At 36.9% G+C, this 14668-nt stretch overlaps 1 protein-coding gene across 6 annotated transcripts in view; it reads left to right on the top strand.

Annotated features, from left to right (window-relative positions):
* LOC131681663 (protein held out wings) overlaps positions 1 to 14668 on the top strand; it is a 77610-nt gene that overhangs the window by 17169 nt on the left and 45773 nt on the right. For 2 of the 6 annotated variants that reach the window (XM_058962607.1, XM_058962608.1), the window contains exon 3: positions 8841 to 8892. The exons of the other annotated variants lie outside the window; for them this stretch is intronic. In XM_058962607.1, coding sequence (XP_058818590.1) covers positions 8841 to 8864 — 24 coding nt within the window. In that variant the 3' untranslated portion in view covers positions 8865 to 8892. The remainder of the gene's footprint in view (positions 1 to 8840; positions 8893 to 14668) is intronic. 6 annotated transcript variants of the gene reach the window in all.

Genomic DNA, 14668 nt, shown 5'->3' with positions numbered 1-14668 from the left:
GGTTCACTCTCGTATGTAGTTTAGCTTTCCAATAAGCCTGTCTGAAAGGAACTGGTTTTCATCTCGAACTGAAACGCCCTCATTAACATATCATCAACTGGAAGTGTTACTTCCCTCTGCGCGGTCGACTTCGGTAACAGACTTTCAGAAACGCATGGCTTGCTTGGATTTGTGTTTTGTTTGTAATAACTAATTCGTTAACTGTTGGTTAACAGGATGCTCTTTGGCTGTGTATAGAATTTTCCGCTGAAATTCGTCGATTTTCGGGCTATTTTTAATCAGCAGCATAATGGTGGTCTTAAATTATAACCCGTTAGTTATCATGGAATGCGAAATATTAGAAGTTTGTTATATTTTAGTTTCTTTTCAACCAAATATTACTGAATAACCAACATATTGCTGAAGAGCAACAATTTGATATTAAAATTTCCATGGTGTCGAACTAAAAGCCCTTGTAAAGGAAAGATAACTTAAATAAACCTGATTCGAGATTTTGTGCAGACTTGTTGTAGGGTGAAGTGCCTATTTTCACCATACTAAGCAGGGTGCCTCTCTAATTCATTAATTTCTCGGCCTACAATCAATGGAATGCGAAAAAATTGACACCAACAGCTTTGCTTCGTTGTTAAGAATCAATATAATAACACAAATGCGCTGAAAACAGTGAAATTCTCGCGTTTGAGCGCAACGATAACTCGAATCGAGTGCCAATATTGTTGCGCTATCATTTGACTCAATGCGTTGAACAAAGATGACAGACACTGCTCTAACCAACGACTTCAAATGGGTAGGGTGATAACAGAAATATAGCGTAAATGGTCTTATCACCCTATGTGTCACATACACATGTATTCGCACCTAAAATATTCAGCGCAAGGATAAATTATGGTTCGTAGGATACATGAAGATTTTTTTCCACATATGTCCAACCTGCAAATGAATGTTCTCTTTGTTTATTTTCTATTCTGTAAATTACTCGCTCGATTTTCCGTTTGCCCCTCAACTCTTTGCATAATAAGCTAGTTGAAACCATCATCTTTCGATATATTCTGAATAATGCAGATAGGACCTATTGAAAAAAGTCCTCAAGTATAGTCTCTTTTTCTGATCGCTAGTTTCTTAAAACTCGTCCAGATAAGCTAGAATCCGAGAAAGTAGAAGATGTCATAGAATTTGTTTTAGGTAGGTAGCTTAAAAATGTACGTTTGTTGAACTTTGTTGGTTATACCAAATTTCGTTCGTCAACTTGGTACTTTCTCGACAATCACTGCGGCCCATGATTTATTTATGCATTATTTGATGGTATCTTTGGATTACTATGCTAAAAAGCGTACGGAAGAATAAAATTAATCGATCGAGAAAAAATCCCAAAAATCAACATGTGAAGTAACCGCATCATTTTTGCCAAACCTTTTGAGGCAATGTGTTTAAATTTGAAGTGAAAGGTCAAGTTTGTCGAGTTACGCTAATTTAATTATTAGGAAGCATAGTGTTGAGCATCAGCTGGTGATGTAAAATTTTGTCAATTGAGAAGAAAATGTTGGAACGTTGATAGACGAATCTGAGAAGATAGAAAATCTTTATTTATCAAATTTAAGACATTATTTAGAAAAAAACATAGAAGAATTTTTAAGATGATATCAATTTGTATCCACATGTCGTCGAACAATATTTTCAACCATATATAACTAACTATATGTTATAGGCAATGGTGAGCTTTTTATGGGTGATTTGCACAAAAAATAAATTAAATACAATAAGAAAGATCAAACTGGACATCCAATGGAGTATGTTTGAAAAATGGCTTGCACATTTAGTAACCATGAATTTATAAACTGGAACCACTTTCTGGAAAACTTGGCGTCTAAATTTCATGGATATTTTCCAACAATTAGTTAACTAAACGACTTGAATGACGTCGTGGGTAGGACAAACTCGTTCATAGTAGCATTCTATGAACAAGCTTTTTCGCTTCGTACTGAGAAGAAACGGAAACCGGTGTCCCGGTGATGACTCCAGGGCTTTCAGGTTAGCTTGTAGTGCTTATAAGAAGTCTTAGATCTGCAGAGCGGGCTGGATGGCATGCAAAATCTATGCACTAATGTCACTAGTCTGAACGAAGCTAACAGGGTAAATAAAATTCTCTCAAAATCGATTTTTTTCAAATGAACGCGCGGTCATGGAGTCTCTTTATGTATCTCGGGTTGGATAAACTCCATGCTTAGTAACCGCATTCTTTGCTCGTCACTGAGACAGGCAGAGACAAGGAAGTTGAGTATTTGCAGGTTATCCTCAGAGTGACGTTCTGCCACCTTTGCTGTGGAACCTGGTTGCCGACGGCTTGTTAAGGAAACTGAAATACGGGTTTGCTGACCTTTACCAAAGATTAATTACTGGACTTTATATCGGAAGAATCTTTGACTTAATGCAATAAGCATTAAGATCTGTCGAACAGTAGTGTCGACAAGTTAAATTACCAGTTAATTCAAGCAGAACTTGAATGGTGTTTTTCACGAAAAAGTGAATGACCGCCGGGGTTCGTCCGTTGTAGTTCTTTGATTCTGAGCTACTGTGTGCGGATCAGCGCTGCGAAATTTTAAAATCAGTTACTTATTTCTGTTTGTAATTACCGAAACCAACATTCAGATTCACTGCCTCCCCCATTCATTTACTTTCCAACTGACTGAAATTTCACGCCGAATCGAATGCTTGAGTGCAGTGGAAATATAAATTCCTTCACTAACCAAAGCATAGGTAGAATAGAAACAAAATTCAGTTTGTTCCTAAAACCAAACATGTCCGAACCTGAATGCGCTGTGTCGGGAGAGCGAATGACGAGGGAAGCGAACCAAACATTTCATTCATTGCGGCGGGCCTGAATTGAATTTTGATTTCTTTCAAGTTTACTCGGGGATGTCAATTTTTTCAAGCTCTGGTGCGGATCAAGTCAAGTACGTTGGAGTTATATTGGATTCCAAACTGAACTAGTCTTCTCACATTGAATTCAGATTCAAGAAAGCGTGCATGGCCTGTAGGCAGTGCAGACGGACTTTTGGAAAGATCTGGAGTCTCAAACCCAAATTCATCTATTGGATTTACACGACAAATTTTAGTCCAATTCTTCCATATCGATGCCTTGTGTGGTGGCAGAGGGAGGAATTCGGCAAAGCATGACGCTCATGGCGTTGGCTGGTGCTTTCACAACAACTCCGACTGATTTCTTTGAGGCTCTTCTAAATATCAAACCATTACACCTTAAACGAGAAGCACTATCATGTACATACAGACTTCAGGTTACTGGTGTTTGAAACAATAACCATGTTGATCCTATCGTAGACGACTGTGGTCACAAATGATTACATGGGGTGCAGAAATTCTTGCTACCAGTGATGTTACATGTAGTTTCCTTACATGACATTCCATGTGAAGATTCCCTCTCAAGAAGAGTGATTGTCTGGTTATATGGAGAGACAAGGGGCGGATCCAGAAAATTTTTTCGGGAGGGGTCTGAGATTTCGATTTTAAAATGAACATTGTACAATTCGTAATACGTAATAACCATAATGCAGTTTTGTTGGTCAAGTTTGATTTGGAATGATTTTTAAGTTAGAACTAATATTAAGTTTAAACAAATTTAAAATTTCTCTACAAGTAAAAACATTTCGGAGGGGGTCTGGACCCCCAAGACCCTCCTCATGGATCTGCCACTGCGAGAGATAACAACAAACGCAAATGACCTGTCACACTGACGGCTATCTGATGGAGGGATGTGCTAGCGCTGGTGTCTACTGTCGTGAAATGAGATTGGAACAGTCTCACTCGCTAGGTAGATACTGTCCTGTATTCCAAGCAGAAATCCTCGCGATTATGTGCGGGGTACAATCGGCCCTTCAATAGAGCTTGTCCAGCAAAATTATAAACTTCTGCTCAGGCTGCAATCAAGGCCTTAGCTCAGACAAATCACGGTCTAAACTAGTGATTACATGCCGAATTCAAATAGCAAAACTTTGCTTTTGCATTACCGATACCATACACCTAGTTTTGGTGCCAGGACATTCCGGTAATGAATCGGTAATGTAAGTGAATCGCCCGATGAATTGGCCACAGCAGGCACAGAGATTGACTTTGTTCGTCCTAAGCCTGCTTTGCCAATTTCAACAAGTTGGATAAAGTAAAAAATTTGGTCTTGGGCTTCAACCGAGCGCAGCAACTATTGGCGCTATTTACAAACTTGTCGTCAAACAAAAGCTTATTTTTGAAAAAAAAACTGAGCCCAGTGATTTCGAAAAACCTCTTACACTTTTCGATACAACACTGTGGCATGCTGATCAGGGCTTGAACCAGGCACTGCAAGATCAATTATCACATGGCTACTATTCAGCGGGCTGAGTCATTTTCATGTGATCTTTTTGTATCAGCCTACAGAACCTTATATCATCTGATATGCAACTACCCAGCAGTAAAGCAATTGCGAATTCGAGTTTTCCGTTGTACTGTGCCGTAACTGACGAAACTGCGTTTGGGTGACTGAAACTTGGTAACATACTAAAGCTTTTAACCTAATTAACTGAAGAGCTGTAGGCTTTCTCTCAGGCGATTGTGAGGTTAACTTACGTGTTGTTTGTTTTTGTGTTGTCATTTTTGCCACCCTTCCCATTCTACTTGTTCTTTACTTATTTTCTTCCGATCAGGGAAATGATTAGAAAACAGCAAGACACAAATCCTCGGCTATATACGGGGAACATATCATTTGAGCCAATATAGTCTTATTTCTGATTCCTATAAAATATACGGCTTAAAAGTAAGCTAACATAAATCCGAGATTACAGTCGAAATTAATAGATTCATTTTCCTAGAGACTGTTATTACATAACATATTGTGCGATCATCTAATCATCATCCAACCCAATCATCCAAATCCAAATCATCCAATTATCGTTACACCACTGGCTAAAGATATCGAATTGTCGCTGTATGAAATAGGTCCATGTTAAATTTGGATCGACAAAATGTTAGAAATTAATTTACGCACAATATAATAAATCCGATTGTTCATATCAGGAGATAGACTTACATTTAAAATAGCAAATTTTGATAACATGTCATGATGTACATGGTATTTTTGGAAATCATTGAGAGGAGTTATCAGCAAAAGTCGGTTTAAGTTCGGATAGTACAGTGACGGCATAGCTTACCAATAAATTCGTTATTTCTAAAGCTTATCTGACTTAGTGGAATTAAGGTAGCAAAGCGGTAATGTTCTTCTAATAAAAGTTTGAATGATAGGAATTTAACATTTCCAAATGAGCAAGGAATCTTTTTTGGGAATTTTAATTGGAATGACTGACTGTATTTTTGATATTTGGAAAACCCAACACTATTCAAACAATTATGAAGCTCACTATTACATCGATTGATAAAACGTTTTGTTTTCGATTTTAGGAAATAAAACAAAATACGTTGAAACGTATATACAATTGAGTGTAGGTTCAAGTATGGCCAATTTTTTTTAGAAAATTCGTTTGTCGCTACTTTAACAAAGGTAGGGAAAGCTTCTGAAGCCGTTCTTCGTTACAGATTCGTCTGTTTATGGTACCAGAAGTGATGGAGGGTACACTCATTTTACCTTTTCCACAACCAAGAATTGTATTTGCAAATTATGAAATGAAGTGAAGCTTCCTCGTATATTCTATACGTCACTGAGAGATTAAGAATCTATCAGTGCGGATCTTCTTCCCTATACATTCTTATATAACTTCACTGTCCAAGCATCTGATGACGCTCGAAATAGTGCACTTAATAGAGGTAATGTGATTATAGTTATAAACATTCTCGTGAAACTGTGTGTCATTATTAATGCTTGTACTAACATCTGCATGCCGAGAACAAATAATTCGTTTAGTGTAATTTGTTAGTAATACCCGCCAGGTTTTATTCTAAACTATAAGTTTTTGCTATACAAACGTCGTCGGTTTGCTTCATTGAAGATTGAAGTGCAAAAGAAATCGTAAATGCAAGTGTTTGTAATAATAGATCATGTTGTTGGCGCTTGCCACTAAGTACGACCCTAGAGTTCGCTGATCGAGATCGCAAAAAATAAACAAACCCGCGGTGTAGTAAAAACCCCGGCTTTATTGATTGCGACTATGTTTTTCTTTCAAGAGTAAAATTATTCACTTCTTGAATGCCTTCTTTTAAGCTATAGTGAAGTAATAACCCGATCGCACGCTTCTGCCGATTATCTGTCTGTTCGCGTCTGTCTAATCGCTCAAGTAGCTTCCAGAAGCGAATGAGTGTTCGATGATGGTCATAAATTTTGAATATTATGAATTGAAATTGATATAAGGGAACCCCCAGGATATATGTAACCTTCCAATATCAAACCATTAAAATCTCAATGGCAGATACATACATACAATGTTTAAAATTCATTATTTTGAACAACCCTTTCACCCATACCACCGAGCTGACATCAATTCTGGCAAGTGCTGCGCACAGGCTACTGGTCCATCGCCATCCAGCCGCGATGCTGCTGTGTGTATGTGTAGAAAAAGGCCGTGCTGCCGTGGGTTAAACCATCTTTCTTCCACGCGATTCTGCCCGTTGCCGTTTAGTCGTTTGGGGTGCACTAATATACACACTAGCCATGCCGCAGTGACTACGGGCGAACAGAACAGGCGGTGCGCCGCCGTGCGAAATTATTTATAGCCACGACAACGAGACGAGATGCGACGCAACGCAACGCTCTGCTCCGAAAAAAAAAAAAACATCCGCACCCATGGTCTCTCGCGATTTGTCGATGATTACTAAAATAAACAGACAGACCGGAGAAACAGCAAAGAAAAACAATAGTGCCATTCCCTTGGAGCAATTAGCCGAGATGGTGGTTTCGCGCAGTGCATCGCTATCGAGACAGACGCACGGTTAAGTGAAATGACATTTGCCGTAACAATACCTTGGGCTAATTTGGATCATATAGGTCTAAACTGCTTTAGAACAATTTCTTTTTGCAGCTCTACTTATGAATTCGTGTCAAGCATATGTAGGTTTTTAATTTAACAAATGCCATCAATTCTGGTGTATTTCGATTTAACATACACCACCGGCGGTCATGACCTGACTTTTTTTCGTGGCGAATGACCGTAAATATGTTATAACCAAAATTTGTATCTATATGTAACGTTAAGGCTGTCTAAATCTATGGCAATTTCGTCAACTTTGCCAATTCTGGCGGGAAACTGATGGGTTAATAAATCCTCGTGGCAACGATGCCAGAAGCAGTACAGACATCCGCCAAATGTAGCCGTCACTCAAGTCTAGATAAGCCGGTCAGCTAATTTTGGATCATCAAACCCAACCTGACGTGCTAGTGCTATTGCGGTACATTGATTCATGTCGTGCACGAAGTTTTGTTGCCGGTCTATTTACATCCATTCCAACTGCGGGCGTGGCGGGTTAGATCTGACCAAAGTTTCAACGAAACGCGTGGAGTGATTGATTGGCCGGCGTGTGAACAGATTGAATTAAACAATATTCGGTCTAAATAAAATTCGTCCTATAATATAGAGTACTTGCCGCCTGTCGAATGAGTCGGTTCAACGCCCAACGAAAGGAGTGCGTTGAAAACATTTTTTTCATGAAAGTATGCACCATGAGGTTTTTTGAAGAGGAATAGGTGTTGTATCAAATACTGCTACCTAAATTAGCCGATTATGGTAGATGTAGATGAACTGATTGGATGAGATGTCTAATATTGTAGACAAGCGTAGTTGGGGAAACCTCTTGTCTACTCAGTACGCAGGAGCCGCGAACTCGGCTCTTAATCATTGGTGGCTCCAGTTGGGTGGTAAAGCGGGGGGCTGAGGTGGCACGCTTTCTTGATAAAACGTATCTGATGCGTGATCAAAAAAGTCTTTAATAAGGTATTGGCACTTTAGTCAAAAACAAAAATACAAAACAATTATTTGCTTAATTCGAACGGCAGGTTAGCTCCCATCATACCTCTGATAACTAGGCAAGGGACCAGAAATCGACAGTCTCCATTATCTCTATCATCTACCGAAATCCGATGGGTAATGAGTTAAATTTAGAAAAACCGGGATTTGAAATTTAGCGCGAAAATACAATAGATCAAATAGGTTAGGTGGGGCTGCGGTTGTGGGCATTGTGCATTGAACCGGAGTCCCAAGGGTTACAGGTTCGAATACTGCCTATGCACAGTGGTTGTTGTCGCCAAAAACACACGAAAAATTATTCACGCGAAAACGGTCTAACGGTGATCTAAGACCTTCATTTTGATGATATATTTATGATGATTAATCCCCCTTGAAGTGAGATATTTGCTACATTTTTTTAAACTGCAAAAAAACAAGATGATGTGTCTTCAGAAATGTTAAAGAACTTGTTTTTTCCAACATCTTTACTGCAGACCAAAAATCTTTATTCACAGTGCACTCGCAGTTATTGACCGTTGTTTTCGAATGACCCCTAAAACATTTTTTTCAACATAACTTCTTAAATATCGTAGAAGTTTGTTCCAAAATGTTGTTCATCTTATCAAGATACATATCTTTCCATAAGAGATCATCGGTCTATCTCTTGCGACTAAAAAGTTATTGGGAATTCTTTTGGTAAAATTAGGTAAAGGTTAAAATATAATAACTTTTGAATGGGCAAAAACGGGTAGCAAGCTCTAGTTTCAATTATAAATGCTGAATCCGCACTACAAAACTCAATAAAGTTCACTTGTCTCTCGTTGTCTCCAGCTCCCCAACTTTTCCAAAGACGTCAGCTTATTTCTTTTATCACAAAAATAATTAATTAAAAAATCTCACTTATAGGAGGATTACTTACGAAAATCTTAGCAGCAAATGGTAGACATTTATATTTTTGGTAAGTATCCCAAAAACACTATCGACGTAAACTCAGTCGTTTCACCGTAAATAACCCATCACTATTTGAAAGTTGATATTTTTCAAAAATTGCCGAATTACTTCGAAAATACACGAGATCAGCCAATGTTGTAACGCAAAAACTTGTCCATTTCGATAATTCAAAACTTTTTACGAAACATACCGAACTTGTCAGAATGGAATTTAAAAAATAATATAACTGATTTGGCTTTAAAGGGATCATCCACAAACAACCAGCAATAAGATTGAAGATATTAAAGATAAAGACTTTGTGTCTTCAGCGAAGTTGTTGGCAAAGATTTTCTCTACAACTTTGCCCAAGACATAGTTTTAATATATACACTCACAAGAAAGTTAGTAAATACCTATATCTCATTTTTAAGAAGATTAATCATTAAAATAACAGCACTATATGAAAGGGCTTGCAATGTCAACAAATTCTTCCGAAGACATCATTAACCCAAATGTAACGATTTAGGCGTAATTAATAAATCACACGATTTTGGCCAAAAAATCACTGTGCTCTGGGGTATTTTTTCACATAATTTTTTCGATCTGTTTTCCCCGTTGGATTCCGCCAAAAAGTCTGAAAATTATCGTTCTTTTATCTTTTGTGTTCTCTGTGGAAAATATCCTTTTATTTGTGTGTTATAGTATTCGTTGTGATTCAGCTATCCTCGTGGTTCACCTATTCCCACTATAATATAATTAAATAGTTTTATTGTTTTCAAAAACCACAACAAACGCTTGGTACTATCGCATCCAGAGACGCGTGTGAGGTTAGTTTACTGCAAATAATGTGTGCAAAGGAATTATTAGAATGGACATATAATATTCTTAGTGATTCGCCTATACCCGTAGCTCCATCTTACACCACAAAACTGTTTTTTTTTTGGAAAATGCCTGACAAAGCTAGATATTAATAATGCAAATAACTTTATTGAAGACGCCCTGTGCCTTTCTTCAGTATTTTCAAAGCTGCAATTGTTATTTGTAGATACGATAAAGAAATGGTCAACTTCAACATGACGCATTTTTTTAAGATGTATGTGTAGCATAACGCCTACTGTTTGATTTGACATTCACTCGTGCAAAAATGTAGTCGATGCAAAAAAGAGCAACGGAGCAAAATTTTGCTCACGTTTCGAGAAAATCCGAACTGTTGCACGCTAAGAGTAGTCGAAATTGTTGAATGTGGCCAAATCAATCGTCACCAACAAACTGTACATGCTGACGAACTTTGATTTCATGGTACAGGATGACGAAATCCGTCGACTGGAAGAGGGAAGATGGCAGAGACTTTCAAACACATTGAGTTGTCGAAATTCGCAAAGAATATCTTGTGTGGCAGGCCATCTGTTCATGTGGTCTGAAGAGCAACATTTACATCACAACCGGAACTATCAATCATAAAATTTATGTGCGGAAGTACCTGGAAAAACGGCGGTTACCTATCCTTACAAAACACAGTAGTTGCGTTCTTTTTTGGCCAAATTTGGGGTCTTACCATTACGGAGAAAAGTATTGGAGTGGTATGCCATGAACAATTTCCATTTAATGTCTAAGGACATGGACCCTACTAACACGCCAGAGCTCCGTCCAACAGAAAAATTTTGAGTAATCGTCAAGCTAAAGCTAAATACGCGAAAGACAGTTGTCAGCGAAATGCAGTTCAATGCAACCAAGGAGGCTGTGCAAAATTTGACGAAAGGTGTCAAAGTTTGCGCTAAAAGTGCCCAATTTTTTCCTATCTGTTTGAGTTTAAAATGTTTCAAATAAACCACATATTTCCAAAGACACTGATTTTCAAAGAGCTCGTAGAAGCAATTATAATGAAATGATAATGGCTCTTAAATTTTAACTCCTATTTTTTGGCTCCTGGCTATAGCGCGTGGTTGAAATTTGTACAGCATGTTTGAAAGGTCATGAAGGCATTCTTATTCATTTTGGCCTTTTCAATATTAAAATTTAAATGTTGCCTACTATTTTAAAAATGTGGTTTGATGAGAGATAATACAAAACCAAAAGTTTGCTTCATTTTATGAAGTATCAGTGGGACGATGAGAAATGCATGCTGTAGAATTCAGTGAAAATTCATTTAATAAAGTGAACAAGTTGAAAATTTCTTTTTGGAAAATTTAGTTGCTTATATTTAAAACACTGTTGGAAAGAACCTGTTCGAGTGTTTTTAGGTTGCATATTTTTTACGGGCAGTAGAAGGAAATTGACGCAAAATGGCGTTTTCCGTTTGCTTCTAGCACGTCAGGATGGTGAATTATTACATTTGATTTTTTTTTTATTATCAATTCTAAGAACCGCAACATGGTGGGATTTAAAATCAGAAAAAAACATTTAAAAAGGCAAATATATTGCTAAAAAGGCTATTTATAGTGTATATTTGAATGCTCTAAGAAAAGCAAAAATAATCACCAAAATTATTTCATCAGAAGATGCGCCGTTTCGTGTTGAAAATCATCTTCAAAGATGCAAAACCTCCCAATTGACGGTGTGGAAAATATGTGATCTTGATTGCAAAACTTTAAGAGCACACAATTTGACAACAAAACCTTGTATGCAAAATTTAATTACGCCATTCAAATGTACACTGTAAGTAGCCACATAGTTGCTTTTTTTGTTTTTTTTTTCAATCCTACTAGGTGACTATTTTTATTATTGATAATACGAAATATCTTCAAATGATAATAAAAACAAGTTTTGATTCTTTAGACACAAATGGATCATTTAATTCATGCATTCCAAAAAAGCGATATCAGCATACTTAAGTTGTTTTTTCGTCGAACAGTGCTATATTGCCTCAAAAGATAAGAGTAATTTATTATTTAAATTCATCAATCATACCTAACGTGGTTGTCCTCAAACTTTTCAATGCCGTCTAAAGAGACTCGAACTATAACCTCCAACATCCATAGCTCTCTTGACGATCATTAACCAATTATGCGACATTGTGCTTAAAAATACCTGTCAAGATATTGACTATTAATAAGAAAAGAGTGTGCCGTCAAATAACGTATCACCCGCATGACCGATAAAACATATCTCAGCCAGCTCCCGTCTAAAATTGCATCCCAATTAAAGACCGTTTGCGCTGGGGGCAATAAGTTAGTAATTTGATCATTGTGTCATCATTTTCATTATTATCACTTGCGGAACCAGCATCATGTCAGCCGCCCGCCTTCTGTGATGACGAGGGAACGGCAAAACGGCAACACATTTACGCATTGTCACCATTGCACAAGGCATCGGGTTCATTCTCACGTACTCAAACGATAATGTTGCTACGCTTGGCAATGAAAAACAGTCGTGTATGTGTTCTAAACTTACTTCAAGCGATGAACTTAAGCCAAACAGTATGTTAATATTTAGTATTTATGTCATGTTGTTTATTACTAACACCAACTATGTAACAGTCTGTGTACTTAGGCCATTTTTTCATTCAATGTATTGCATTACTTTGCGTTGTTCTATACATACTTTATCTTTGACAGTAGTCTAATATCGTTGATTAAAATTGGTAGCGTCCATAATATTCATAGCTCACAGGAATACAATTTACTATTTTGGTGCTTTTTAACTATACAAATTGAACATTTGGCTCCTTCAACGATTTCAAAGATTTAAGTACATATTTGCATACTAGTTAGAATATACATAGCTCATGCAAAGCAGTACACTACCCCCCGAGGACGTATTGCGATAGGTGTGCATAGCGTCATAGAGAAAAGCAAAGTAATTAATCTGTTGTTACTTACGCGTTTCAATACACTTTATTTGATAACCGCATCGAGCTAGCGAAAAACAAGAACAGAGATGGAATCGCAATAACCCAACGACAAGTGCTAGTAAGTGATTCTAATTCGTTTGAATATTTTAGTGAAACTTATTGATACAGACACTTAAACGATACTAAAAAGAGTACAATACTAATTAGTTAATTATATAGCTAAATCATTTAATATTAGGAAAATCGATGCCATATGTTAACATAAATCAGGCTAATCCTTCAAATACATGACAGTGAAAAGCTATGTATTCAAACTTACAAATTAATAAAATACTCACGTACTACCGATCCTAGCTTACTTGTTTGATATGTATGTTACAACTAAAGAAAATGGTACTATTATTACTCACGCAATGCAACACAATTTATTCAAGATTGAAATGTTTAATTATCATATTGTCAATAACAACAATCTAAACAGTAAAATAAAATGAAACTCACAACTTTAGTTTTAATTTACGACCTTTCTTGACTAATGTGCCTAATTTTTGTATAGTTCCTTAAACTGATCAGGCCCCCAGTATGTCTAATGCTCCGAACTGGTGCCATTTTTTCCCTATCAGCAAAACTAGTTTTTTTTTCTATGTTCGAGGGCTGTTGTGTATGGTTTCTGCTATACATTGAACTTACTGAATATTAACATCGCTGGGAACTAACTTTTCCGAATTTACACAATAAAAATTAACGCACATTCGAATTACCAAAACTATCATCGACATGTATTCGGAATTTTTCTAGCGTATTATCGTATATTTTTTTCTAAAATGCACCATCATTTTGAAAAAGTTTTTGAATTTTCAGTTGATAGCTTCGACTGATCAAAAAATAATACAATTATTCATTTAACCGTTATGTGTCCAACAAAAACACCTTTAACAGGCCAACGAGGGTACCGGGGTATCCACAAATTGAAATGCTAATAACTATGGCTTTTTCTAACCGATTTGGACACTTTTAGATGTTTTGGATTCAGGATCTACTTTTTGATTCTATAATATTGAGCCGGATGAATGGATCTGGTTCTTGGTAATCCGGATTTTTCGGAGTACTGTTCAGTACTAGAAGGATATGATTTGTAAATTTAAATAATGTATCAAAACTCTTCAAATGGTCTCGGAAATCTGTTATTTATTGTTACGTGACCTTATGGCAATTTGCAAAATGGAATCTGAATGGAATGGCCACTCATGGCCCAAAAGGAACCTGCTCCGGAATGTCCGTTCCGGGGTCAAATTGCCAAATGGTTCCAAAACCACAAGATACAGCCTACTGATGCAATTCCAAGAATGTTGATACCCATATTGCTAGTATTCCATTGATGTTTAAAATTCGGAAATCCGGATTCCCGGGATTCATTTTTACCAAGTCCAAAAGTGGATGAGTTCGTGAATCCAAATCACCCAAAAGCATCAAAATCGGTTGGAAATTACCTTAGTTATTGGCTTTTCAGTTTTGTGGGTACCTGGGTACCGACGTCGGCCTGTTACGCAGCAAAAAAAATCAGGAGCCTCACTCCCCCTTACTATATCAAAATATTATTAACCCAAAAGCTTGATTTAGTGAAGTTCTAAGATTTCACAAAGTTTCAATTTACTGCTATGGTTAAAACATAGGAATTTCATTAAATGTCCTAAATAGGAATTTCATTAAAATCCTAAAAAGGTACCGCGGCGGACACATAACGGTTAATTGGGTCGTTTCCCATAAATAGACATAATACCTTTGATAAAGTTCCTAACTTTTCATTAGTCGTATGTACTTCGATACTAATTCTCCGCAAACTCTAAGCGGGTTTTAAATTATTAGAAGAAAAATAATAATGTAAGGGTGCACTAGTTGGTAAATAACTTTACATTAGCAAAGAAGGAAAAATTTCAAATGTCATGGATGAAATATTTCAAAACTGAATTTATCTTTGAATTTGAATTTAACTTAAAATGATAAAAATCGCCTT

The sequence above is a fragment of the Topomyia yanbarensis genome, chromosome 2, assembly GCF_030247195.1.
Source record: "Topomyia yanbarensis strain Yona2022 chromosome 2, ASM3024719v1, whole genome shotgun sequence".
Taxonomy (NCBI): Eukaryota; Metazoa; Arthropoda; class Insecta; order Diptera; family Culicidae; genus Topomyia; species Topomyia yanbarensis.
This window is presented reverse-complemented; position numbering and strand designations above follow the sequence as displayed.